This window comes from Lithobates pipiens, unplaced genomic scaffold (genome assembly GCF_037356315.1).
Source record: "Lithobates pipiens isolate NorthernLeopardFrog02 unplaced genomic scaffold, aLitPip1_a1.2 Scaffold_16, whole genome shotgun sequence".
NCBI classification, from domain to species: domain Eukaryota; kingdom Metazoa; phylum Chordata; class Amphibia; order Anura; family Ranidae; genus Lithobates; species Lithobates pipiens.
Genome location: NW_027507748.1, coordinates 589,088,643 through 589,114,808, shown reverse-complemented (window position 1 = coordinate 589,114,808; position 26,166 = coordinate 589,088,643). Strand labels below are relative to the sequence as shown.

At 41.9% G+C, this 26,166-nt stretch overlaps 1 protein-coding gene across 2 annotated transcripts in view; it reads right to left on the bottom strand.

Moving 5' to 3' along the window:
* SPRYD3 (SPRY domain containing 3) overlaps window positions 1-26,166 on the bottom strand; it is an 80,035-nt gene that overhangs the window by 42,099 nt on the left and 11,770 nt on the right. For both annotated transcript variants that reach the window (XM_077483894.1, XM_077483893.1), the window contains 2 exons: window positions 10,105-10,180; window positions 5,994-6,118 (listed from right to left, as the gene is read on the bottom strand). In XM_077483894.1, coding sequence (XP_077340020.1) covers window positions 5,994-6,118; window positions 10,105-10,180 — 201 coding nt within the window. The remainder of the gene's footprint in view (window positions 1-5,993; window positions 6,119-10,104; window positions 10,181-26,166) is intronic.

The following is a 26,166-nucleotide window of genomic DNA, read 5'->3' as shown; positions in this document are numbered from 1 at the left end:
GGGTGCATTCATGTAAAATTTCTTCAAACATGTCAGATATCGAGGGAGTGTGTTCCTCTTCACTTGTATGTGACCGTTTCTCTGGTATACTTTCCCCTGTGCTACACTTCGAAACTCCTTCACCAGATGCTTCCATCACCTCCATTTGTGCCCGAATAATTTTCTGTGCATGCTGCTTTTTCTCCACATTAAAATAATTCTCTTTAAAATCGTGGATCTACTGTTGCAATGCAGTACAGAGGGTTGGACTGTCTTGAAACCGGTTGTCAACGGCCTCCAGTAGAGTGCTTTTAGCAGTTTCTGCCTTTTCCTAGCAGACGCTTCAGTGCAGCAAATCAAAGGAATAACTTCAGCAATGGAAGCATTAGCTGAGCTTGTGTTTTGTCAACTGTTCAAATGAAAATAGAAGAGACAAACTGTTTTCAACTAACATCCACTGATGTGCACTGTGTTGCCGGCAGCTCGTAATCTGCCATGTATGTAGCTAAAACATGTTTTTGTTAAAAAAGACTTTGTAGCATATAGTAGGTACTGTTCAGAGTGGCTACATCTTGCTGCAGTTGTTTCGTGGCATTCCAAACTGTTTCTGCAAAGCTTGTAATCTGGAATAAGCAAGCGGAAAATGCTTAAAGTGACCCAAGTTTTCTTCCTTTTGATATAATAGCCGATATGGTGCGCTGACTCAGCAATCCCTCATTCACAGGCAATTGTGTGTGTGCCATACACAATATGCTTTTAAGTTCGTGGTCTTCCATTGCCATATTCTGCTAGAGGTGCACATCTTCACTGGTCTCACAATTCAATTATGATTATCTGGGCAACGATTCGATTCCTCGATGCATTACCGACGAGCTCCCACTTCTGCTTGGGCCGCCTGGGCAGCCCTTTCTCCCTGCAATCTTATGGGACAAGTCACAGGTCCCAGAAGATTGCCCGGCTATGTAGGACAGCACAGTGAGACATGTGCACCCAGCTATAAAGCGGCAAGCCGTCACAGCCGGATGCCCACAGTAGTATTGTCAGCGCCGTGGACAGGCGGGGGAGAGAAGGGAGGGTTTGGGTGGCCACGTTGCTGAATTGTGGGACAGGTGAGTGTCTTTATTAAAAGTTAGAAGATACACTTTTTTTTTTAATAGCTGCTGACTTTTAATAAACAAAGAATTTACTAGAACTCAGCTTTGAGTTAAAAATAAACTCACTCCCATAAAAAAGTGCGCTAATCCGGTGTATTACAGGCAGTCACACTGCTGCCTGATGGCCAGGAGGGATTAGAATCCACAGCTGACAAACAGCCCTGTGAAGTTCCCTGTACTGTGTCTGTGCTGACAGTTCCCTGGCTTCCCCATTTGCATCTTACAGCACACTAGAAGTTAACACAGTGGAATGTGCAAACGGGGAAGCCAGGAAACTTTAAGCACGGAGCGTGTACGAGGTGCAAGTAGAGTACAAACACATTTTAACTCTACTCACTGCTGTTAAGATAACCGTTTTAATAAATCCCGAGTTACAATCCATTAAGTGCCCCGCTGTATGTGCTTTTTAAAAAATATGGAGCTTCGTACCTCATTTCTCAATGTGTGTACATGCTGCTCATGTGACTGCAAGGCCCGCCTCTCTCCTCACGTCTCTCCTGAAGTCAGCAGAGAATTCTCAGCCCTGCCCACTGTAGCTATCAGATGAGAGGTGGTCGGGGCTGAGAATTCCCCACCGACGTGAGGAGAGAGGAGCGAGGCGGGCCCGGCAGTCACATGAGCAGCATGTACACACTGAGAAATGCGGTATGAAGCTCAGCGGGGCACTTCATGGATTGCAAGACGGGATTTATTAAAACAGTTATTTTAACAATACGTTCGAGGGGTGCTCTTCCGGGCGGGGCAAGTCAGGATGACTTCAACCAGCAATCGTTTTTACCAGTCGTATGCATTGATGCCGCATCGGGGACATCAGAGTCGCAATGCATCGATGCAGGAATTTTAGCACCCCTACGTTTTGCGCATTATCTTGGACAATCAGATGCACTTTAGATTTCTCAATGTGTCAAGCATGGTTTTTAAGGCATCAGATATTGCTGCTGCAGCATGTGATCCAACAAACTCATGTGCATCAAGTCTGAACTCCAAATGTCGGGAGTAAATCTGATTGCTATGATGTCAGTAGTCACGAGCTTGTGAACGTGTTTTCTAACACTGCCAAACAACTCAGGTAGATGGGCATCTGCAAAGTAGTGTCTGCTTGGTAGTGTGTAATGCGGCTCAATATATTGTATGAGCCTACGGAATCCAATGTCCTCAACAACAAAGAATGGCTGGTCGTCTAATGCAATAAATTCCATAATTTTATCTGTAATGGCACGAGCTTTGGGACTGTCACTTGTAAAAAAATGTTAACCTTTACAAAGACTGTGGTGAAGATGGTGTTGAACTTAACCACTTCAATACCGGGCACTTAAACACCTTCCTGCCCAGACCAATTTTGAGCTTTCAGCGCTGTCGCACTTTGAATGACAATTGCGCGGTCATGCTACACTGTACCCAAATGAAATTTTTATCATTTTTTTCCCACAAATAGAGCTTTCTTTTGGTGGTATTTGATCACCTCTACGGTTTTTATTTTTTGCGCTACAAATAAAAAAATATACGGAAAATTTAGAAAAAAAAAAGTTTTTTGTTTCAGTTTTAAAACTTTGTAAATAAGTAAGTTTTCTCCTTCACTGATGGGCACTGATGAGGTGGCATTGATGGACACTGATAGGCGGCACAAATTGGCGGCACAGGTGGGCACTCATAGGCGGCACTGTATTATGTTATACTGTACTAATGGAAGCCAATCAGTGCCAAACAATAATACATACCAATCAGTGATGCCCATTGTGGGCACTGATTGGCATCCATTGTGCCACTGACTGGCATCCCTGGTGGTCTAGGGAGGATTACCTTTTGCTGGGCATCCCCGGTGGTCTGGTGGCGTCCCTGGTGGTCCAGTGTGGGCATCCTCGGGGGGGGCTGTGCTGATAATCGATCAGCACAGACCCCCCCCTGTCAGAGGAGCAGCCGATCGGCTCTCCTCTACTCACGTCTGACAGATGCGAGTGAGGAAAAGCCGATCACCGGCTCTTCCTATTTACACTGTGATCAGCCGTGATTGGACACAGCTGATCACGTGGTAAAGAGTCTCCGTCGGAGACTCTTTACCATGATTGTAGTTGCATGGTGTCAGACTGACACCCCGCAACAACGATCGCCGCGATGCTCGCCCCCGGGGGCGTGCAGCGGCTCATAATCCTGATCAAGTCATATGACGTCCAATCAGGATTATGCAACCACTTTGCCACCGTCAATTGCCTATAGGGCGGGCGGCAAGTGGTTAAAAGGGGTGTTCGGGCCATTTATTTATTTATTTAAAGTCAGCAGCTGCAAACACTGTCCCACAGGCAACAGTGACTTGCCTGTCCAGTGAGGCCGATCCGTCCATCAGATCGGCTGCCGGTGCTGCCATTTTAACTAAGGGAAACAGGCAGTGGAGCCTTGCAGCTTCACTGCCCGTTTCCTACTGTGCATACGCGAGCCGTGTGGCACTTTGTGAATGGCCCCGTTGTTTCCTGGGACACACACGTCCCATAAGACAACAGGGCCGCTTGCCGAGGAGGAAGAATTGAACAAATAGCGCCACAGAATAGGAAGAGGCAGATTAGGAAGACTGCCTACCAACAGGGGTTTCTGACGAGTTAAAAAATAAAAATAGCTTTATTTTCAATATAAAAATTAACCAATCTTAAATTTACACAGAAAGACAACTAGAACGAACGTGACTGTTTTTATTTCCTGCCTTGCAGGGACACAAGACCACCATATCCACCCTAAGGATCCGATCAGGTCCGCCTGAAAAACTGACAGGCGAACCTGATCAGACAGCCCCTGTGAAAGGGGCCTTTTTGACCCCATATCTCGTATTTAAGAGGACCTGTCATGCTTTTTACATTCCTCCATTGCAGTTGCTTCTATATATATCGGAAAAACAAAAAGTTTTTGGAGGAGGTCATACAGGCATGTAACCCAGACGGGCAGTAAATTTCCAAAAACAACAAATTCTTGATTTTGAAAATTGTATACATCCCAGTTGCAGGGGAGGGGACTGGAACAAAGTCGTTCTCCAAATGGAACTGCACTGGATCCATAAATTTGAAAGCAACACAGTCACCAGAGTCAAAACTAGGCTATCCGCTTTAAAGCATTTCTAAGGGTTTTCATCTGGAGGAATGGAGAAAAACTCATATCCGACTTACACTTTTATGTTTATAGAAAAAAAGGTCCACAACTCTGATGCTTGAAATACAATTCATGCTTAGATACAAGCTAAATGTATTCTGTACCTCCTTCCCCTCTCCATTTGATACCCTGTAACATAAGTTTTCTTTGCTGTTAAACCTTTAAAGTGGTTGTAAACCCTTACAAACACACTTTGACCTACAGGTAAGCCTAGATTAAGGCTTACCTGTAGGTCCAAGAAATATCTCCTAAACCTACACGGTTTAGGAGATATTTGCCGAAAGAGATATTTGGACGACCTGCTACTGTCACTGCTGTCTACGGCGCATGCTCCGTAGACAGTGGTGCGCAGCACGGTCAACAGCGAATATGCCACGCGTGGCGGCTACCGTGCGCATGCGCGGGAGTGACGTCATCGCGACTTCGTGGAATGACAGCGGCGGAGCAGCGAGACCCACCGAGAAGATGGATGCACCGGACTACAGGGGACAGCTGTGACTTCGCTGGCTCCTGTGGCAGGTAAGTGACACATAATGGACTACTATGCGATGCATAGTAGTCCATTATGCATTACCTTTGCAGGGAATGAAAGAGGAAGTAAACTCAGGGTTTACTTCCTCTTTAAATGCTCTCTAAAATATGTCTGCCTGTGCTTCCTGCTCAGATCTCTTTAATACTAAATTACTCCAATACCTATAATGTGTATAAATAGATATACATTATAAGTGCCTTTAATACTCGACATTTTATTTACAATGGTTTCCCATTTGTATTACCATTCCTCTATCCCACAGAAAGGCCATAAAAAAAAGTCAAATATATCTCCCCATTTTGTAGCTGCTATAACTTTTTGCGCAAACCAATCAATTTTATTACCAAAAATATGTAGAATACATATCGGCCTAAACTGGAAAAAAAAAAAAAAAAAAAAAAAAAAAAAGGAGGATATTTATTATAGCAAAAAGTACAAAGTATTGCGTTTTCAAAATTGGCGCTTTTTTTTTTTTGTTTATAAAAGTTTGTCCCTACGCCAAAATGTGACAGAAATGTGTCTCCTTCAGGAAGTTCCAATCCACCCTGTCAAAAGCTGCTTCTGCAGAAGAAAGCAAACAAAGGAATTCTCCAGAGTTTAGCCAAGTGGATTATGTCAAGCAGCCTTGTGGTGTTATCTTTCACCTCTTTGGTGGGTATAAAACCCACCTGATCATCGTGGAGGACTTTCTGAAGGATAGGCAAGAGTCTGAGCAATAGGATTATAGTAAAGTTAATTAAATCAACATCTAGTAGAGAGATCAGGCGGTAGTTTATACATTGGGCCTGGTCTTTGCTCTCCTTCAAGAGCACAGATGTGTGTCTGTAGTGTGTCAGATGCTCGACCATCCAAAATCCCCAAACTGTTGGGCTAGCATGGGAGCAAATGCCTTATAAGCACCAGTGTAGCCATCAGGCCTGGAGGCCTTATGGGGCATGAGGAACTTGACTACTGTGAGGAATTCTTCGGCTGTGAGCGGAGCATTACAAGACTCGACTGCATCAGTGGAAATGGTAGTTTCTCCCATTTTTTTTGGGCCACACACACACACACACACACACACATTTAGTTCCAGTTCTGAAGATACATTTTGATCTCTACTGCAAAGTTTCACACTTCTTATGCCATTTTGTACTAGTAATCAACAGTTTAGGATATTCTTAAGATTTTACCAGCCATTTCATGACAGCACTTACTTGCCATCATCCGCGTGGTAGGCCACGGAATCCGGCAGCCATCCTGGCTGGTGATCCAGACTGTAATACTGTGGCACTAGTCCAACAGCGATTGTCCCCCGAACGCCACGGTCCACAATAGACACCTAGAAGGATAAGAGGTTGTTACATGAGAGAAATAAAGACTCACTTGGGTGAATTTACACGTCAATCACAGTCGTTTAAAAAAGCACCTACATCTGGAAGTTTCATCTGTTACCTGCAATCAACTAATGATTTAATGGAAAAAATAAAATATGTAACATGCTCTACCAATATGAATTCAATATGCACATTGAGGCTGGGCTGTTATCACTAACTCAAACACATTTTTTTGCATCCAATTTATGATGGCCATTTAGAACATCTAAATAATGACCAAACAGGCCCCGATATTCTGCTTCGATAATATATACTCCCTATATAATCTTAAAATACACTAAACATGTTGTTCTGGTTCTTTGATAGAAGAAGTAAAATTTCATATAAACTTTCAAGTTAAATTCAAAAAAGCGATATCACAGTTAACCCAATTTACAATAGGTTTCTGAAGAACTGTCTTGTACCCAGCACAGAATTATCCCATTCTATTGAAACCTGTACTACAGCAAATAATTAAAAAAGGAAACCCAAAATGGTAGTCTTCACTGTGTATGAGTGACAAGTAAACCTTAAAAGGGAACCCTTTGCTGGGCTATGGACATTTAAGTAGGTATATTCTTAAACCGTAAATGAGCCTATAAAAACAAGCCCTCAATGCCCTACAACTACATATGGTATGGAGCAATTTATCCTCAGAATTCACAGCAGTCCTTTTCTCATGCAGATTAGCACAGACCCCTTGCCAGCAGCGACCATCAGCCTTTTAATCTGTAAACACAGAACAGGCGCTCAAAGGGGGAGCAGGATAAGCTGAGCTGCTGAATTACTTTAATGCTTCTGTTGTGAAGTTTAGGATGAATTGGTTCAAAGTGCCTTCAGCTACAGAGGTCAGAGAGCGCTAATTTTAAAAAGGTTAATTTGCCACTTATATATACACTCAACAGCCCCTTTTTCGTGTTTTTTTTTTGGGGGGGGGGGGGGGGGGGGACACGACACCTTTCTAGTACTGGGTTGGACCTCCCTTTGCTTTCAGAACTGCCTTAAGGCGTCATGGCATAGATTCAATAAGGTGTTGGAAACATTCCTCAGAGATTTTGGTCCATATTGACATAGCATCACCCAGTTACTGCAGATTTGTCAGCTGCACATCCATGATGCTAATCTCCCACATCTTCCACCACATCCCACAGGTGCTCTATTGGATTGAGATATTGCGAGTGTGGATGCCATTTGAGTACAGTGACCTCATTGTCATGTTCAAGAAACCATTTTGAGATGATTTGAGCTTTGTGACATGGTGCACACTGTAGTCATAAAAGGGATGGACATGGTCAGCAACAATACTCAGGTAGGTTGTGGCATTTAAACGATGCTCAATTGGTACCAAGAGGCCCAACGTGTGCCAAGAAAATAAACCCCCCCCCCCCATCATCAGCACCACGAACCGCTGATACAAGGCAGGCTAGATCCATGCTTTCACTTTTGCGTGAAATTCTGACCCTACCATCTGAATGTTGCAGCTGAAATCGGGACTCAGACCAGGCAACGTTTTTCCAATCTTCTATTGTTCAATTTTGTTGAGACTGTGCAAATTGTAGACTCAGTTTTCTGTTTTTAGCAGACCGGTGTGGTCTTCTGCTGCTGTAACCCATCTGTTTCAATGTTCAATGCGTTTGTTCAGAGATGGTATTCTGCATTACTTGGTTTTAATGAGTGGATATTTGAGTTACTATTCCCTCTCTATCATTTCAAACCAGTCCACCCATTGTCCACTGACATCAACTAGGCATTTTCATCGACAAAACTGCCGCTCACTGGATATTTTCTCTTTTTTGGACCAGTCTTTGTAAACCCTAGAGATTGTTGTGTGTAAAAATTCCAATAGATCAGCAGCTTTATTTATTTTTTTATATTCAGACTAGCCCGTCTGGCACCAACAACCATGACACATTCAAAGTCACTTAAATCCCCTTTCTTTCCAATTCCGATACTCAATTTGAACTTCAGCAAGTCATCTTCCCCACATCTAGATGACTAAATGCATTGAGTTGCTGCCATGTGATTGTCCGATTAACAATTTGTGTTACCAAGCAATTGAACAGATGTACTTAATAAAGTGACTGGTGAGTGTATGTAAATACTTGAACATAGAGAGCTTGTCCACAGATTTAAGGCTCGGTAAAGTCATATCTCTATCATACCAAATAATGCTTTACTGTTGTTGTATGTTAGGTTTATAAAATGCTAAAGTGCAGAAGATTATACATTTATAAAACAAAGCCATTTGCTTTTGCATAATTACACCTAAAAACTTAATGACTCAAAAAAAATAAAAAAAAAAAATAATTAAAAAAAAAAAAAAAAAAAAAACACACATGAAAGCGGGTAGTAAACTCCCATGTCCATCTTGTACCTACAGATAAGTCTATAATAAGTCTATAATAAGGCTTACCCGTAGGTATAGTAAACATCTCCCAAGCGTGCACCGTAGCAGTCGATGACATCAGCAGCAGATCACGCTGCACTATCTACAGACAGCGTCCAGAGAGAGCTGTGCTGCAGCCATGACTCGTTCAAATGGCCTGCACACCACTAGAGGGATACACTTTGAGGAAGTCTCATAATGTGCTAGTATTTTATTATTATTATTATACAGGTTTTATATAGCGCCAACAGTTTGCTCAGCGCTTTACAACATGAGGGCAGACATTACATTTACATTACAATTTGGCACAAGAGGAATAAGAGGGCCCTGCTCGTTAGAGCTTACGCAGAGTATACTAGCACATTATGAAATGAGCCTGCAGGGGGGACAAATTTATATATTTTTTTTTAACGTGGTTTATTACCACTTAAAAACGGTCACTTTGAAGCTGAAAATAAAACAACGTACAGTCTGGATCACTGCTCATAATTTCATTGTTTCAATTAGTCCAATTGGAGCCTGTATAATACAGGATAATTCTCACGTATAAATGTTGTATATGACATGTACAGCAACTTGTTGATCTTTTTTAGAATTTAAAATGTGAAAAATTAATATTAAACTCTCCCTTGTAAAGAAGATCATAAATATTTACCTCTCCCACAGCCTGCACTACTGTACACCTCTCCTATGAAGAGAAGTCATCCCCTCAATTCTCTTCAGAAACCAACCCACCTGAAGTGTTGATCTCCTAGTCCCCCATTGCGCTAAGCAGTTCTGCTGACCCCAATTGTCACTACTGTATCTTGAAGCGATGGTCGTTGAGAGGAACAATTGAGAACAGCAGGGTCCAGGAGATCAAAGCTTCCAAGAGGGTTGGTTTCTGGTCAAATTTTGGGGGGATGATCATTGTTCAGCAGAATGCCATTAGGCGGTGTTGGCAGCAGGGGAGGCAAGGATCCACCATGTCAGGCAAAGCCTTAATTTACAATTTCATTTAGTCACAGCTCACATACGTCGGTAATTGAGGTTCTGACACCACAATATAAATACTGTAGCTGCACTCATTCAGAAACCTGGGGATTACCGACTATGCCCCATATTTGTAAAAAACAGCCACAGAACCATACAGCAGAAAAAAAAAAAAAAAAAAAACTAAATTATAGTAGATATACTTTACATATTTTTGCACACTCTTAACTGAAAAAAGCAGACATGTAATTCACAGCAAGATGGATTTTCTACAAACAAAAATCAGAAAAACTAAAGCTGGCCAAAGATGGATCGAAATTTGACTGGTCCCCGCTGAACAGGCCAAATTTCAATCCATCTATGGCAGCTGCAGTTCCAGAGAAGTCAATCTAATGAAAGCCAGCTTGTTGGAAATTTTCCTTTGATCAGAGCTGATATCGGTGTATTCTGAGGTGAAGTCTCCACTGTCAGAATACAATAACACAGCGCAGGGGATTCCTCCATCCACCTCGCTTGCGTAGATGGGGGAATCTGTTCAGTTGATCTGATGTATGGCCAGCCTTATGGCTTGTTTCTGGTCTGTCAATAGCTCACCTCAAAGTAATTATTGTCTTTACTTAGTGGTCGTGGAGCAACGTAGCAGCCAACCTCCCCCGAGTTACCGTGGTAACTGTTGAGAAAATGCAATGACAAAAGTTTAATAATTTAGTGGCGAGAACAGAAATAAAAATGTAATCATATTCATTCAAGCAGTTAAAGGGGTTGTAAAGGTTTGTTTTTTATTTTCTAAGTAAGTTCCTTTAAGATCGTGCATTGTTGGTGCACTTACCTTTTCCTTCGATTTCCCTTCTAAATGTTTTTTTTTCTTTGTTTTCTTTGTCTGAATTTCTCACTTCCTGTTCCTCCTCAGTAAGCTGTTCAGGCTGACTAAACACCGCTCGGATGATGGTGTAAAGTTTACTGAGGAGAAACAGGAAGTGATAAATTCAGACAAAGAAAAAAAAACATTTAGAAGGGAAAAATCGAAGGAAAAAAGGTAAGTGAACCAACAATGCACTAGCTTAAAAGGAACCTATTTAAAAAAAAAAAAAAAAAAAAAAAAAGTGAAGCTTTACAACCCCTTTAAGCTTCAACAACAAATATACCCATGCATAGTACACAAGTTTATATTTTACATTCAGATCCAAGGCCCTATGCTATTAATTATCTAAGCATCTCTATTAATGTACAATACGGTGTGCAGGGTGTGATAAACATGGTTACAATGTGGCTATCTGGTGGAGCAATAACCAGCAAAAAGTGGTCTACTACAATTTTCATGCCCAGGATGCAAAGTTCAACGACCAGGATTTATTTCTGCAAAAAGCAACTCAGGGTCCTCATAAAACAAGGATAGCAAAGCATTTCAGGGTGAAGGTTATAGCTAGTCCGGAGGAAGGTATAGGGATGGAGCGCATATTTACATTTCCAGCACTCTGCAGATTGCCTAGATGCACAAAGTCAACAGATACATTTCAGTGAGTGTTGTGAATTTTTGCATTTCAAAGTGGAGGAAGCAAAAAACAAAAAGTTCTAAACACACACACACACACACGTAAACGTAGAGAGATACAAAACAAATTATCAACTCTTTTTCAGCAAGCTAATGGAGAAAGAAAAGGACAAAAAAAACCAAAACACACACAAGAATTAAAGCAATTGTAAAATGCATAAGGTTTTTTTAACTTAATTACTTACCCGAGGTCCATCTAATCCGGCGACGTTGCAGCAGTGTCTCAGCTGCTCAGGACTCGCCTGCTCAATGGCTCCATTGGCGCCAGCTGCTGACCAAGTCAGCCAATGAGAAGAGAAAGGGGACACAGCTCCATGATTGAATCAGCACACGGAGACGTCACTTGGCTCGGGTACCCCTGTAGCAAGCTGCTTGCAGTGGGGGCACTCAACAGGAGTGAGGGGCCAGGAGCAACAAAGAGGGACCTGAGAAGAGGAGGTTCTGGGCTGCTGTGTGCAAAACCATTTCACAGAGCAGGCAAGTTTAGTTTAACCTGTTTATTTTTAACAAACAAAAAAAAAAAAACCAAGACTTCACAATTTTAAAAGCATTTTTTACAGTTTTTCTGAAGTGTCACTTAAAGCAGTGCTCGACAAAACCCGGTCGCCAGGTCGCATTGGCGACTAGAATCAGCGACCTTGCGCCTGGGGCAGCATAGCTGGGGGTATCCCGTCTCCGTTCTAAAATTCTATAGGTTGCACGTTTTGAGTTACAGAGGAGGTCTGGGGCTAGAATTATTGCTCTTACTCTACCGATCGCAGCGATACCTCACATGTGTGGTTTGAACACCGCTTTCATATATGCGTTCGCTTCTGCACGCAAGCTTGGCGAGACAGGGCGCATTTAAAACATTTTTTTTTCTTATTTTAACTTTTATTTTTATTTTTTTCACTGTTCTTTAAAAAAAAAAAAAAAAAAAAAAAAAAAAATGTGTGTCACTTTTATTCCTATTACAAGGAATGTAAAAATCCCTTGTAATAGAAAAAAGCATGACAGGTCCTCTTATATATATGAGATCTGGGGTCAGAGAGACCTCACATCTCATATTTACACTAAAATGCAATTTAAAAATGTCCCTCTAAGAGCTATGGGCACTGACTTGGAGACAGGTGGGGGGCTGGGGGCTATCTTCCCCTCACTCGTCTCCATGTCAGGCCAGGGACAGGTCCAGATCGCCGTCACGGACCTGGCTCCTAACTTTTTTAGCTGGCTCCTAGATTCCAAGCAAATTTGTCAACCCCTGACTTAAAGGATCCAAAGTTCACATTTGGAAACATACAACATTCCCTCTTCTGCAGCCGCTCCCAGATCCCACCTTCCTCCCTGTGATCCACTCCCCACACCCGCTGTCACCATTTGAAAAGAACACCCACGTGTCCGAGTCATTCATTTAGAGATGTCTGAATGATTGAACTATAAGTACCAACTGCTTGTAGTTCTCAATGACCCATCAGGGTGCTTTTGAGTGTTCATTGGTTCCACCACTGTGCATCTCCCGGTCAGTACGGGCAGCAGGTGTCTATGTGCTGCACACAACTTCCACAGAGCTGGATGATAATGATATTAAAAAGCCCACCCCCCTACACCCTGAATGCTAGCAAGAGCTGCCAACAATATACTGCAAGTTGGTTTGTTGCTCTCGAAGTTTGAATGCAGCGACTGTCAGTAATGCATGCTGTATTATTCAGGAGCAGAAAGTAGTATGGAAGGGAAGCTCTGACTGGTGTCAGATACTGTGCAGTGTGATCTGGACTGCAAACTCATGTAATACAGCAAGTCATTAACTGCCTTCTACAGTTCATTTAGGTAAATCTGTATGTAAGGTTAGATAGACATGACACCTAATAACCCTCGCTGCAATGATATGGGAGGAGATGGGTGGATCCTGCATAGGACAGAGTACATAAAGATAAAAAGCCCAGGGATGATCAGGTGATCCCTTTTCTCACTTTTAAAGATATAGTAAAGCCTAACTACAGGTTTAACACTTTTTGGACCTAGCTAGTCCAAACTAACCATTTGCTTCACTAACAGATGTGCCTGCTAGTAGAGCACTGCTGTATAAACTGTACGAAGTATCCGCTAAGTACAATATACAGCAATGTGTTACAGAAGCGGGATTTTCCCATCCCATTTCTGAAACAAAAAATGTATCTGAATACAGGGCTTCTCCCGATTGGTTGAGGAAGAGAGGCAGGTGGATGAAGTTACAATCTACACATCAAAGGAAGCCTTGTATTTACTGATGAAATCCAAAGCTCTCTGTAAATGGCTGTGCAACAGTCGGTACACCTTAATCTTTTTCCAGGAGTAGAACAGGAAGTCCCCATAATGTTGCTGGAACACAGTGCTTTATACTGTGCTACATATAGTTGATACAGCGCCCCCAGCTGGCACATCTGTTAGGGAAGCAAATTGCTAATTTGGACCAAATTAACCATTTAAAGCAGGGCTGGACAAATCCCAGGCGCCAGGTCACCGTTGCGCCTAGGCTTTTGTCAATGACAGGTGCCTCTGCTGCAGGGCGGGCTGTGGCGGCTTGGCCGGGAAAGTGGAGGTGCATCGGAGGCCCTCCAGACACAGAGCACTGCCTGGTAATGTGATTAGCGGCGGTAAGCAGGGGATGGAGGATGGAGCAGGAAGAGAGCAGCGCAGCAGCCGATGACATGGCGAGAGGTTCCTCCGAGAGAGAGCACGAGAGAGCGAAATATTGTACCTTTTCTGTCTCACTGTCTGCATGTTGCACTTGTTGGCAACCTCCACAAATACCTCTTGATGTTACTTCACTTAACTGAGAAAATCTGCAAGATTCAAATGGTCCTCTTATGTAGACTGCATAAAAATGGAATATTCCCCCCCCCCCCCCCCCCGAAAAATAAAATTTCCTGGGCCAGCTGCAACAGTGTGCAAGATGTAGTACCATATTGGTGATTAAAGTATGCCAAAAACAAAGTGGTAGCATTGTTGGTAACCCAGGTGAGATACCTCAGGTTAGAAAAGGTGTGGTGATCTAGGCTGGGCCAAAGGGAAGTTTTCAGCCAGGCCTCAGGGAGGGCCTAAGTGGCCTACTATGCCAGCTACATGAAGCAGAATTGTACAAAATTGCAGTGTTTATTTTACCCTACTTAGGTTGGATGTTGGGGGAGTGTATGTGGCCCCGCCCCTTTCTTAAACAGCCCAATCATTGGCTGGATATCTGCTGGGTTCCACCCACCCCAGGTCCCGCCCACCTCCAACATCACATTGAATTTGTCTGTTCCTCTCACAGTTTCACACACCGCGGCGCTGCAGAGAGCATTCAGTTTCACACAGTTACACTAATCGGCTGTGAAACCTGCCATTGCCATCCGATGCCACCTGCCAATGCCCATTAGTGCTACCTCAGTGTTGCCCATCAGAATCACCTGTCCATTCCCATCAGTGGCAGCTCAGCGCTGCCTATAGGTGCCCATCAGTTCCATCCTCAATGCCACCTTATCAGTGCAGCCTATCAGAGCACATCAGTGGAGGGGAAAAAAAAAAAAAAAAAAAAAAAAAAAGGTATTTGCAAAATCTTATAACAAAACATTTGATTTTTACATTTTTTTTTAAATATTGTTCTTTATTCGCTTGGCATCAGGCATGAGCAATTCTTATTGCCCAATGCCCCAGATGTGCATTTCTAGGTGCAGGGCAGAGGATTTAAAAAACTGGCTCCTGGATTCTTAGCAAAATTTGTCAAGCCCTGATTTAAAGGCACAAGAAACTGGAATTTTGCTTTAAAGGGAAGACTTGGGCAAGTTTCAGTTTAATTTCTTGTCCTGTTATTACATCTTGCTGTATTTTTACTATGAGTAAGATTTAAAAAAAAATAATATTTGCATTTGGTTAAGTGATGTACAATAATAAAAATTGGGGGGGGAAAAAAAAAAAAAAAAAAAAAAGTATGACCTGCAGCTGAACACTATAACCCAGATAGTAATACAAATAATAAAGTGCAGCGCTAGGTTATGCACAAAATAACCCTATATGCATGAATAATATGTATCAAAAATAGAAGTGCAATATAATAAATGTGCCTAACATACATCCAAAGTAGTGCAACTGTGCAGTGCAATATAATCAGTAATACTATATACAATCAAAAAAAGGTGCAAAAATTGTGCAGTTCTATGCGACTATGTGTAATAAAGCCAGAATCGCATACAGAACGCACATGCATGCTAAAAATGCAATATGTAAAAAAATAATTGGTTGATATCAAAAGTACATATATTGCTGGAATCCAATAAAAGTGACTTCAAGTGCAGTGTGGAAAGTAGATCGGGTGCTCGACACTGATAATAGTCACCTCATTAGGATAAAAGGCTTACCAGAAAGGCTGCGATCTCCCTTACTCAGGGGGGTCAAACAGTGTTTAGGAGAAGCAAAGATCCGCCGATAGAATACTATGCCGTTCCCCTCCGGAGAGATCCATGGACATCAGATGGAAGCCCAATAGTGTAAGTAGCAGGAGATATGTTTAAAAAAGAAGACAGACACCATTGTCTGATCCTTCCAAGGATCCATGTGGTCCCGCCATCATTTCTGCTCTCCTTCTCGCACTCTCATCTTTCCTTGACCAAAATTTTTTATTTATAATTCCTACTACAAAGATGAGGCTCATTGCCTAGACCAGGCGTGTCCAAAGTTCGGCCCAGGGGCCAATTGCGGCCCACTTACCGGTTAAATGCGGCCCCACTGGTAATTTGGATATTTACATCTTTTGTGCCCCCCCAAAGAATCCGAGCACCACGTGGCATTCAGGGATTCGTTGGGAGCCACAAAAGATATATATATATCCAAATTAACAGTATTTATCGTTTTGACAGCCTTGGAGGGGACAGGGAGGGGGTGGGACGAGTGCCAGATTACAGACAGGAGAATCTGTTTACTCAGCGGCCCCTTTAATAGGAAGTACCATCTCCTGGGCTGCCACTGGACAACTGTTCTGTATCATAGGAGGAAGGACTTTGTATTAAAGAGGCTGCCGAGTAAACAGATTCTCCTGTATGTAATCTATTGGCGCTCATCCCGCCACCCCCTCCCTGTCCCCTCTGAGGTTGCAGATGGGCATCGATTAGGCTGCAGATGGGCACTGACCATCATTTTGCTTCACAGTTCTTTATTTAAAATGTAATATTTTCCCCCGAAACTTCCCTCTAAAAGTTAAGGTGCGCGTTATACGCCAATAAATACGGTATATCCAAAAAACACGCTCAAGCTCATCTTTAGACTTTACCACACACAGCCACAAAGGCAAGAGATTTCTTGTTGGGCAGTTTATTAGTTACTTTGCATTTAATGTTAATGGTTCAAAGAATGTCAGGCAAAATGATCGGCCCTCATGCATGTTCACTTCATCAAATGGCCCTCTTTGAAAAAAATAAAAAAAGTTTGGACACCCCTGGCCTAGACCACAATCTCCAATTCCCTGACCTGCAGGAGAACAATTCTATGTTCTGCACTGTTATGAGTTACTCCCCTTCCTACTGTAAACACCCTCTGACACTTAATAATGTGTATGCAGTTAATACCACCATACTCTGTTCCATGATAATGAACATTGTCCATGTTTAGAAAGTTCTGTTATTACTGCATAAACCTCACACAAGTTGTACCATGAGATATGTTCTATATTTCCAACCGAGATTACTTCTTGATGTATTCTGTGACTTTTATCCACTTTGCGCCCGCGCTATAGCCTAAAGACGGCTACCGCGTGGACGCTAACTGCCGGGAGGGTGCCCTCCTGTTTACTTCCCTTCTGCGCACCGCCGCACATCAGGGAAGTTCTGTGTTGGCCGTGTCCCTTGGACACAGCCAATCACAGATCATGCTAAATGGCCAATCACAGCGGCCACTTAGCACTCGATCGGCGTGTCCAATGAGAAGTGATCTCATATATACACATATGAGATCATCTCTCATCGCTGGCTCTCCCTCACACAGAGACAGCATGGGAGGAGGGAGAGAAACGGCTGCAGCTGCAGGGTCAGTGAGAAGAATACACACACGCCCACCTGTCCCCAGTGCCATGTATTAGTGCCACGTGTCATTGTCCTGGCGCTCCAGGGCCTTCAAAAAGTGTAATAGGTAGTCAACAAGTTAGATGTGTAATTTATGCTCCTAGAACATGTGATGGCGGTCCCTGCATGTTGGGCCTCTCAGTGGCCAGGCTGTGAAAAAGTCCCACACATGTGGTATTGTAATACTCAGGAGGGGTAGCAGAATGTATTTTGGGGTGTTATTTGTGGTATACACATGCCAAATAAATAAATAAATCTTCATTTTGCAAAAAATGACAACACCAAAAACCTCACCATGCCTCTTAGTAAATACCTTGGAATGTCTACTTTCCAAAAAGGGGTCATGGGGGGGGGGGGGGGGGGGGAAGAGAGATTTGTACTTTCCTGGCTTGTTCGGGTCGCAAGAAATGAGATAGGCCACAAGTACATCAGGTGTTATCAATTTTTTATGATTTGTACCACAACTTGTAGACTATAACTTTCACAAAGACCAAATAATATCCACTAATTTGGGTTATTTGTACCAAGGATATGTAGCAGTATAAATTGTGGGCAAAATTAATGAAAATTTTTTATCATTTGCTAAATTTGATCACAGAAACAAAGAAAAACGATTTTTTTCTTCAAATTTTTTCAGTCTTTTTTCATTTATAGTGCAAAAAATAAAAAACCCAGAGGTGATCAAATGCCACCAAATGAAAGCTCTATTTGTATGAAAAAAAAAAGACAAAAAATGTATTTGGGTACAGTGTTACATGACTGAGTAATAGTCATTCAAAGTGAGCACCGAAAGCTGAAAATTGGTCTTGGCAGGAGGGGGGGTTTAAGTGCCCAGTAGGCAAGTGGTTAATAAAAAAAAAAAATTTGAACAGAAAAAATAAAAAGAAGAAAAACTCCAATAGTGTAGAGCAGCGATATGTAATTAGCGGACCTCCAGCTGTTACAGAACTACAAGTACCATGAGGCATAGCAAGACTGACAGCCTCAAGCATGACACCCAGAGGCAGAGGCATGATAGGACTTGTAGTTTTGCAACAGCTGGAGGTCTGCTAATTGTATATCTCTGGTGTAGATTATCTTCCCAAGGCATTTTATTAATAAAAAAAAAAGGGGGGGGGGGGGGTTGCAATACATAAAATCTCCAACAGGAGTGTAAAACGGCAATATCCCTTGCAAGGAAAAATAAATAAAACACATACAAGTCCATTTGTATCAAATCGCGCAGAACGTGTGTGCATAGCGTCCAGACAATCCTTTCATCAGATGTGACGTAATGAGGGGTCTACTAAGCACTGTTTAACCCCCTGAGTAAGGGAGATCGCAGGCTTTCTGGTAAGCCTTTTAGCCCAATGAGGCGATGATTATCACGGTGTCGAGCACCCAATCTACGTTCCACATTGCACCTGAAGTCACTTTATTGGATTCCAGCAATATATAAACTTGAGATATCAACCAGATTGTTTGCATTCATATTGCATTTTTAGCACACTTGTGCATTCTGTATGTGATTCTGGCTTTATTGCACATAATCGCATAGAACTGCACAATTTTTGCACCTTTTGATTGTATATAGTATTACTTGTTACATTGCACTGTACAATTGCACTTTGTTGGACATATATAATTTATATCTTAGGTCATATTGCACATTTATTGTATTGCACTTCTATTTTTGATATATGTTATTCATGCATAACCTAGCGATGCACTTTATTATTTCTATTTTTACTATGTTCTGCCAGTGCTCTGGCCTCACTTTTGAATGCAACTTCGTACTCTATTTTTTTAAAAATAATAAAAAGATTGAAACGTAAATAAGGGAAGAGAGCTGCACATTATGCAGGGAGGAAATAAAAATATCAATTGCTGCAGATAAGCAATGCCGCTAAAGCCAGTTTAGGAAATAAATGAATAAGAATAAAATATTGGTTTACAAACATGTAAAGTCCTACATAAAAGCAAGACAAAATACGAGTGCATGACTAATGCTGACTGTTGCAAAAATATGCATTGAGGTATTCGGAAAGTCTCAAAGCTGCTATACTGCAAAATCAGTGATGACTGAGTGACTCATTGGACAACCATCTATATATCGCAAAACAATGTAAATTCCCATGTTGTACTTCTTTCTATTTTGAGTAACCACACAACAAGGAAGTATTCTCTTTACAGCAAAAAGGTATGTAAACAAATACAATCGGTTGACTATATTGCAGAATTGAAGTCTAAAGTCGGTAAGAATCTCAGCTAGTTCAGCAGGATCGGCGGAGATTCAGTGGATTTTCTGCATTTACCACAATCATCCTGCCTCGAGTAGTTCACTGGGAAATGCCGTTGGCCTCTGGAGTATATTGTTACATTCATGTGAGGTTGGACAGTTAATAAATATGCATTATATAGATTGTAAGCTCTAACGAGCAGGGCCCTCTGAATTGAAATGTCTGCTCTAATGTTGTAAACCGCTGCGCAAACTGTCGGCGCTATATAAATCCTGTATAATAATTATAAATCACCTTAACAGCCCACAAGTGCAAGTAGGACAATAAATCAGAGTTCTGAGATCATAACTCAAGTCAATGAAGTTGCTCCTCCATGAAATGCATTAATTGGTTCATTCTTCCAACCCACACACTGCTGTTTATAGGACCTTCTTAATTACCAGCTGTTCCAAAAGGGCATGAAGGCAGCATATGTCCTGCTCCTAGGAAAATCGACACAAAGCAAAAAAGGCACTGCTCAATCCCTTTTGGGCTGTATGTAGGAAGGCTCAATAAGCCACATAAAGGGCAGGTACAGGTAATAGCTCAAACAACTGCCAAAGGTCCTAACCTAGGCAAGGAATGGAGGAGAAACCAAAGCTCAAGATTAGAAAGATTAAAAATATTAACCACAGTGAATTAAAGAAATGCGAGGTTGCAATGTTACCTGGAAAGCCAGATACTTGCAGCTTTGCTGATATTTATTATGGGGTAGAAAAAAGGCATCAAGACGGTGTTACCCTCACCACCAGCCATGACATTACCCCCATCAGTATAACAGAGCTAGAGATTTAGACCTTGTGGACCTGTGAACAGCACCTTTTTAGACACTTACGATTTGGAGTCTAGCTTTCCAGTGAGGTGGCATTTTATACGATTTATGGTGGCGGTACACCTGGGTGACTGGCACTTTTATTCACCTATTCACTTAAAAATTGGCTACAAACCAGGAGAATTTCAGTTTTTGAATTACCGTTTTTGTCATTATGGAGAATAGCATGAATGGCTTCACTTTATGGACTTTTTTTTCACTACATGTTATTTTGAACGTTTAAACGTGGCAACTCTGTTTTTATTCCATGATTGAAAAAGCTTGTAAACCTCAAACTCTTCTGGCCATGGTAATTGCATGACAAAAGGCAATCTTTGAAGTCAGAAACTTTAAAGTGGTTGTAAACCCTTTACAACCACTTTTTACTACAGGCAAGCCTATAATTAGGTTTACCTGTAGCTACACTGGATATCTCCTAAACCTGCACAGTTCAGGTGATAGCCCTGTGTTTGCCAATGTCATCGGCACATGCGCACTTCCGCAAACTGAAGCAACGGCACGTTCGTGCCGTTGCTTCAGCTAGACTGCCGTTACCGGTGGCCCACGTATGCGCGGGAGTGACATTGTGGCTCCAGCCAATCACAGCGCCGGAGCCGCGATACCCAGAAGTAACCCCTGGGAGCGATGAACGAGGACCTCTGCGGGGTCTTCGATCTCAGGTAAGTAATTCATAAAGAGCTATGCATACTAGCTCATTATGTCACAAAAAAAAAAAAAAAACCCACACACAAACCATGGTAAAACGCTAATTTGTTTTTTATAGGAGCCTGAAAAGCATTGCACCAGTGATCAGCAGATCACCAATGCCATGTATTTCTCCTGCAGATCATCAGTGTGAGCTGTTTACCTGTACATCTTACAGGTCAAGCAGTTTCACACCGACAAGACTCAATGAACTACCACAACGCTCAAAAGAGCTGTGCTAGTGAATTGAAAACTTCAAGCTTACAGGAGAGAAAAAATAAATAAATAAATAAAAAAGAGGAGAAAAAAAATAAAATATTGTGCCAACTACAGACCCATATCACTTTTAAATACAGACACCAAGTTATTTGCAAAAATATTAGCTACAAGATAAGAGAAAATAACACGGGTGGTACACGTAGATCAGACAGGATTTATGTTAGGTAGAGAAACTAAAGATAACACCATAAGAGCACTGCACATGCTACACTGGATGCAGAATGGACCTAAAAAGACCCCAGGAGTAATGCTATCTATGGACGCCGAGCAGGCCTTTCAAATTTCAAGATTAATATAGAGAAATCAATACTTTTACCTATTCATGTTCCATCAGCCTTACGAGTAGACATACAAAATAATTACCCGTTTATTTGGAATAGGAGGTCCCCGTTTTATTTAGGAGTACATATCTCAGCAGATGCAAAACTATTGTATGAACAAAACTAAAGCCCTTTATTAATAAAAATAGAAGAGGATCACAAGAGATGGAAAGGACAGACGTTAACATTATTTGGGAGGGTAAACACTCTGAAATGAATGTAATACCTAGGCTGTTGTATGTGCTATATACGCTACCCATTCCATTATCCCAAAGGTTTTTTAAAGGATATGTAAAATATTCCTTGCATTTTTATGGGAAAATGGAAGAGCAAGAATAGCTTACAAAATCCTGTGCAAAGAGAAGGATGAAGGGGGAGTCGAGTTACCTGATATGGCCAGATACTATAGAGCCATGGCTTTGGTCCGTATACTGAACTGGTGCCATGATTCTGATGGTAAAGAATGGGTGACAATTGGAAGAAAAAAATAAATAAAAATGGCAGAAAGTTAGCAGGAGCACCATGGATATCAGCCAAGGATAGGGGCTTATCCAGCTAGACATCCCCTCTGACACGGAACACATTGGCAGTATGGGACAGATTAAATAAAATGGGTAAATATGCCCCAAGGATATCCCCATTAGCCCCATTGGGAGGGTATCCATGGTTCCCCCGGGGGAAGAAAAAGGAGCCATGGGAATCAGAAGGGAACACAATGTGCTTAAGATATGCACTGTCAGGAGTCCTATTGTCCCAAAGGGAGCTAGAATTAAAAGCAGGGAAGTATGAAAATGACAGGGTGGAGGTACAACCAAATAAAAAAAAAAAAAAATAAATAAAAAAAAAAAACATTTTAAGAAAATAGAACTGCAAGTTAGATCCCAGGACACCCTCACCACATTCGAAAAGATGTGCAGAAAGATATCAAGATCTAAACACCTATTATCCCAGATTTATAAATTGGTCCTTAGTGAGGAAAATAATACGGTACCTTATTTTATAAAGGAATGGGAAAAGGAACTGCATTTTTACGACAATACAAATAAAAAAGTTAATCGAACTAACATACTCCCCATCAATAAGCTTGTCTATACAGGAGAGGTCATATAAATTCCTGACCAGATGGTATAGAACCCCCTGGCAAGACTAGCTCAAATATATCCAACTGCAGATGACCGGTGTTGGAGAGGATGTGCAGAAAGGGGAACCTTTCTTCATATATGGTGGTCTTGTCAAGGGATTAGGAAGTTCTGGGAGGACATAGCCCAGTGGATTGGTAGGATGTAGGGATGCACCGAAATTTCGGCCGCCGAAACATATCGGCCGAAAATGGGGTTATCGGCAAATTGCCGAAAGGAAAATCTTGCTGGTAATGGGACCGAAAATGGGGGCGTGGCCTGGGCGGGCCTCCGCCCCCTGGTGCCGCCCATTGCACGGGTGTTTTCCTGGATCTTCCCCAGTCCTCCATCCTCCCACCTCCTGCCCGACAGTGCGGTGATCTCCGTGTGTCACGGAGCTGTGCATTGAATTGCCTGGGCAGACGGTACACTGATCCAATGGCGGGACATTGAATCAGACTGACATGATTACAGGAGGCGGGACATTGTTACTGCAGCCGCCCATGCAATTCAATGCACAGCTCCGTGACATACGGAGATCACCGCTCTGATCCGGGCATGGGTGAGGCTGCATTAAGACACTGGCAAGCTGCATGAGGGGGAAAGAGTGTGCCCAGGGCAAGCATTGCAGAGTTTTATCCGCAGCTAAATCACAAGTTTTTTGTGCCCACAGTGCTGCTGCATCCAAAAGAGTCGTTTGTTTGCCTCTAAAACTATCTACCACTGGCCACTTGTGTGAATGTAGCCATGCTATATAACACCAGGTCACAGGACAAAGGCTGTACTCCCTTTATTGACCATATTAAAAAAAAAAAAAAAATTATCTTGATTTTGACCCAGCTAGGTTTTTATCGCCATGTGTGGGGAAGGGTTAAGTTATTGCTAGTAGCGGTAACGATATGATCATTCCCAATAGAAATCTGTTGGAACGGAACCAGGTAGCTTGCTTGGGGCCAATTCCCACCAGATGCAGTTCCGTGTGTTTTTTTGTTTTTTTGCACAAAATGCATGCACAGTGTTTTCCATGTATTCCAATGGCTATAGCTCACACCATGCAGTCAGTTTCCACACCAGAAACTGACTGCATGGTGTGAACTAAACAGTCATTTTCGGTATCGGTTTCGGCCTAGTGCATTTTTCATTTCCGGTATCGGCACCAAAAAACCCATTCGGTGCACCCCTAGAAAAAGAGCGATTAGAGTTTGCTCCGGGGCACCTTCTGTTCCACAGGTCTATGGACTCCGGAAGGGAATATAAAAGGCAGTGTAACCCCTCACTTATTGAATGCAGCAAAGAAATACCTAGATATTGGAAACAGATAACCTGTCCAACATTGAAAGCATGGAAAAAGTAGGTAGATGAAATAAGAGAAGCAGAAAAATCGATACACAAGATTAGAAATAAACAAGACAAATTTGATGCAATATGGGAAGAATGGGGAAAATATCTTCAAGAGATAGAAAAAGAAATATTTGCCGAAAAATAGAACGGGATGGGAAGGAAGAACTTCCAAAAGGGTATGGGATGAGAGATGAACCACAACCTGTATCCCGGATTACAGTTTTTTTTAAAATGACATTGTGAAGAAGTAAAGTTATAAAGAAGCGACTGTATGATACAAGGCGACGGTGGGGGGGGGGGGGGCTCCCTTCCCGACTACAACTCTAGTATCCTCTAAACCAGAGCCCTCACTGTCTTTTTTCCCTCCCTTTCCTCTTTTTTTGCATAGAAATATGGAAAGGAGTAGGACAAAGAAGGAAATACACAGAGAACACAATATCAGGAACTAAATTAAATATTTCAAAACACACAACATACAAGAAGAAGGCACATTTGACAGAAGGAAAAATTTAAAGAGTGAAAAAATGCACATAGAACACATCCAAAGGAAACTGCATAAGTAAAAATTAATACATATTAAAATCACTAATATGAAGAAGAATATCCACATAGAGAGAACCAAAGAAAAGGGGAAAGGGGAGGTAAGGAGAGGGAAAAAGGGAAGGCAGGGTTAGGAAAACGAGATAGGATGAAGGTTTTTTTTTTTAGGCTGGTGGGGGCCAATCTCCAGATTGTTAATTATAAGAAAAGAACAGTTGATAGAAAATGTTTAATAAAGTTGGATTTATAAAAAAAAAAAAAAAAAAAAAAAAAAAAAAAAAAAAAACAGAAAATCTGCTACACGATTCAATGATCCTCTTATGTAGACTGCATAAATGGAAATAATATTGTTAGACCAGTTCTAGGGACAGACTGTCATATCCACATCCCTAAGAAATCAATTAAAACAAAAATTTTAGAGAGCACCACTCTCCCATACGGTGATGGGACTTTCATGGATATGTCACTGTTGCTAAGGTAAGCAGATACAGAGTGAATAATAAAATAGAACATTTAAAAAACATACAAAGCATAACATTGTGACAGTAACATTAGGCCATATAGAACATTGACCAAAAATGATAATCTGACTTGTTTCTCAGTCTCCTTATCTGCTTCTTCTGGGCAGCTCAACATGCATCTAAATCATTCAAATTACAAAAACCTCATAAAGATAACATTTAGTATCATTTACAATTAATTTATTCAATAGGGTTCATCCTATACATATGAAATTTAGTAGCAGTTATACAAGTGCTCACCAAATTATATGACCTTGACTCTGGGCAAACTGCAGCATCACAAAAGGACCACATGTGTGGTTTGAACAGCGTTTATATATGTGGGCGGGGCTTACGTGCGTGTTCACTTCTGGGCACGAGCTACCGGAGACATGGGCGTTTAGAAAGTTAATATTTTTTATTTCTACACTTTTTTTTAATCACTTCTATTCCTATTACAAGGAAGGTAAACATCCCTTGTAATAGGAATCTATTGTGACATGTCCTCTATATGGAGAGATGCGGGGTCAATAAGACCCCACTTCTCTACTCCAGCCTGCAAAGCATAAGATCGGGGGAAAAAAAAAAAATTCTCCGATCTCATGCAGACAGCCACGATCATGGCTTAGTTTACAATGCGGGGTGGTCGCGCCCGGGCCTCCGGTCATAGAGATGACAATCTGGTCACTGGAAATCTCCATACTCATCATCCGGCGGCAGGCGATTCTTTCTCTGGGCCCCCAATGGCACGGGAGAGCCTGGGGAAGCACCGGATGGCAGCGGGAGAACGTCCCCTCCCATCGCCTATAAGAACGATCAAGTGGTGGAACTGCCGCTATTATGATCATGCTTATTGTGCCCAGAATCACTGGCTGGAAAGAATGATATCTGAATGAGGCCTGTAGCTACAGGCCTCATTCAGATATCACCCCACAAAGTAGAGTACGTAATTTTACTATGGCCTGGTAGGGAAGTGGTTATTGCTAAACATGTGAATGAGAGTTTTAGAGAAAGGACCCATTCACATTTTGATACTTTGTTGGTACTTTCAATCTACTTTCTATTTTCATAGACAGAGTCTGAGCTGTTGCTTCCCTAGTGATTCATTTCATCAAGGTGTACAATTACATAGCTGGTCTTATGGTCACCCAGATCAAGTCTACATTAAACTCTAGATTTAAAAAA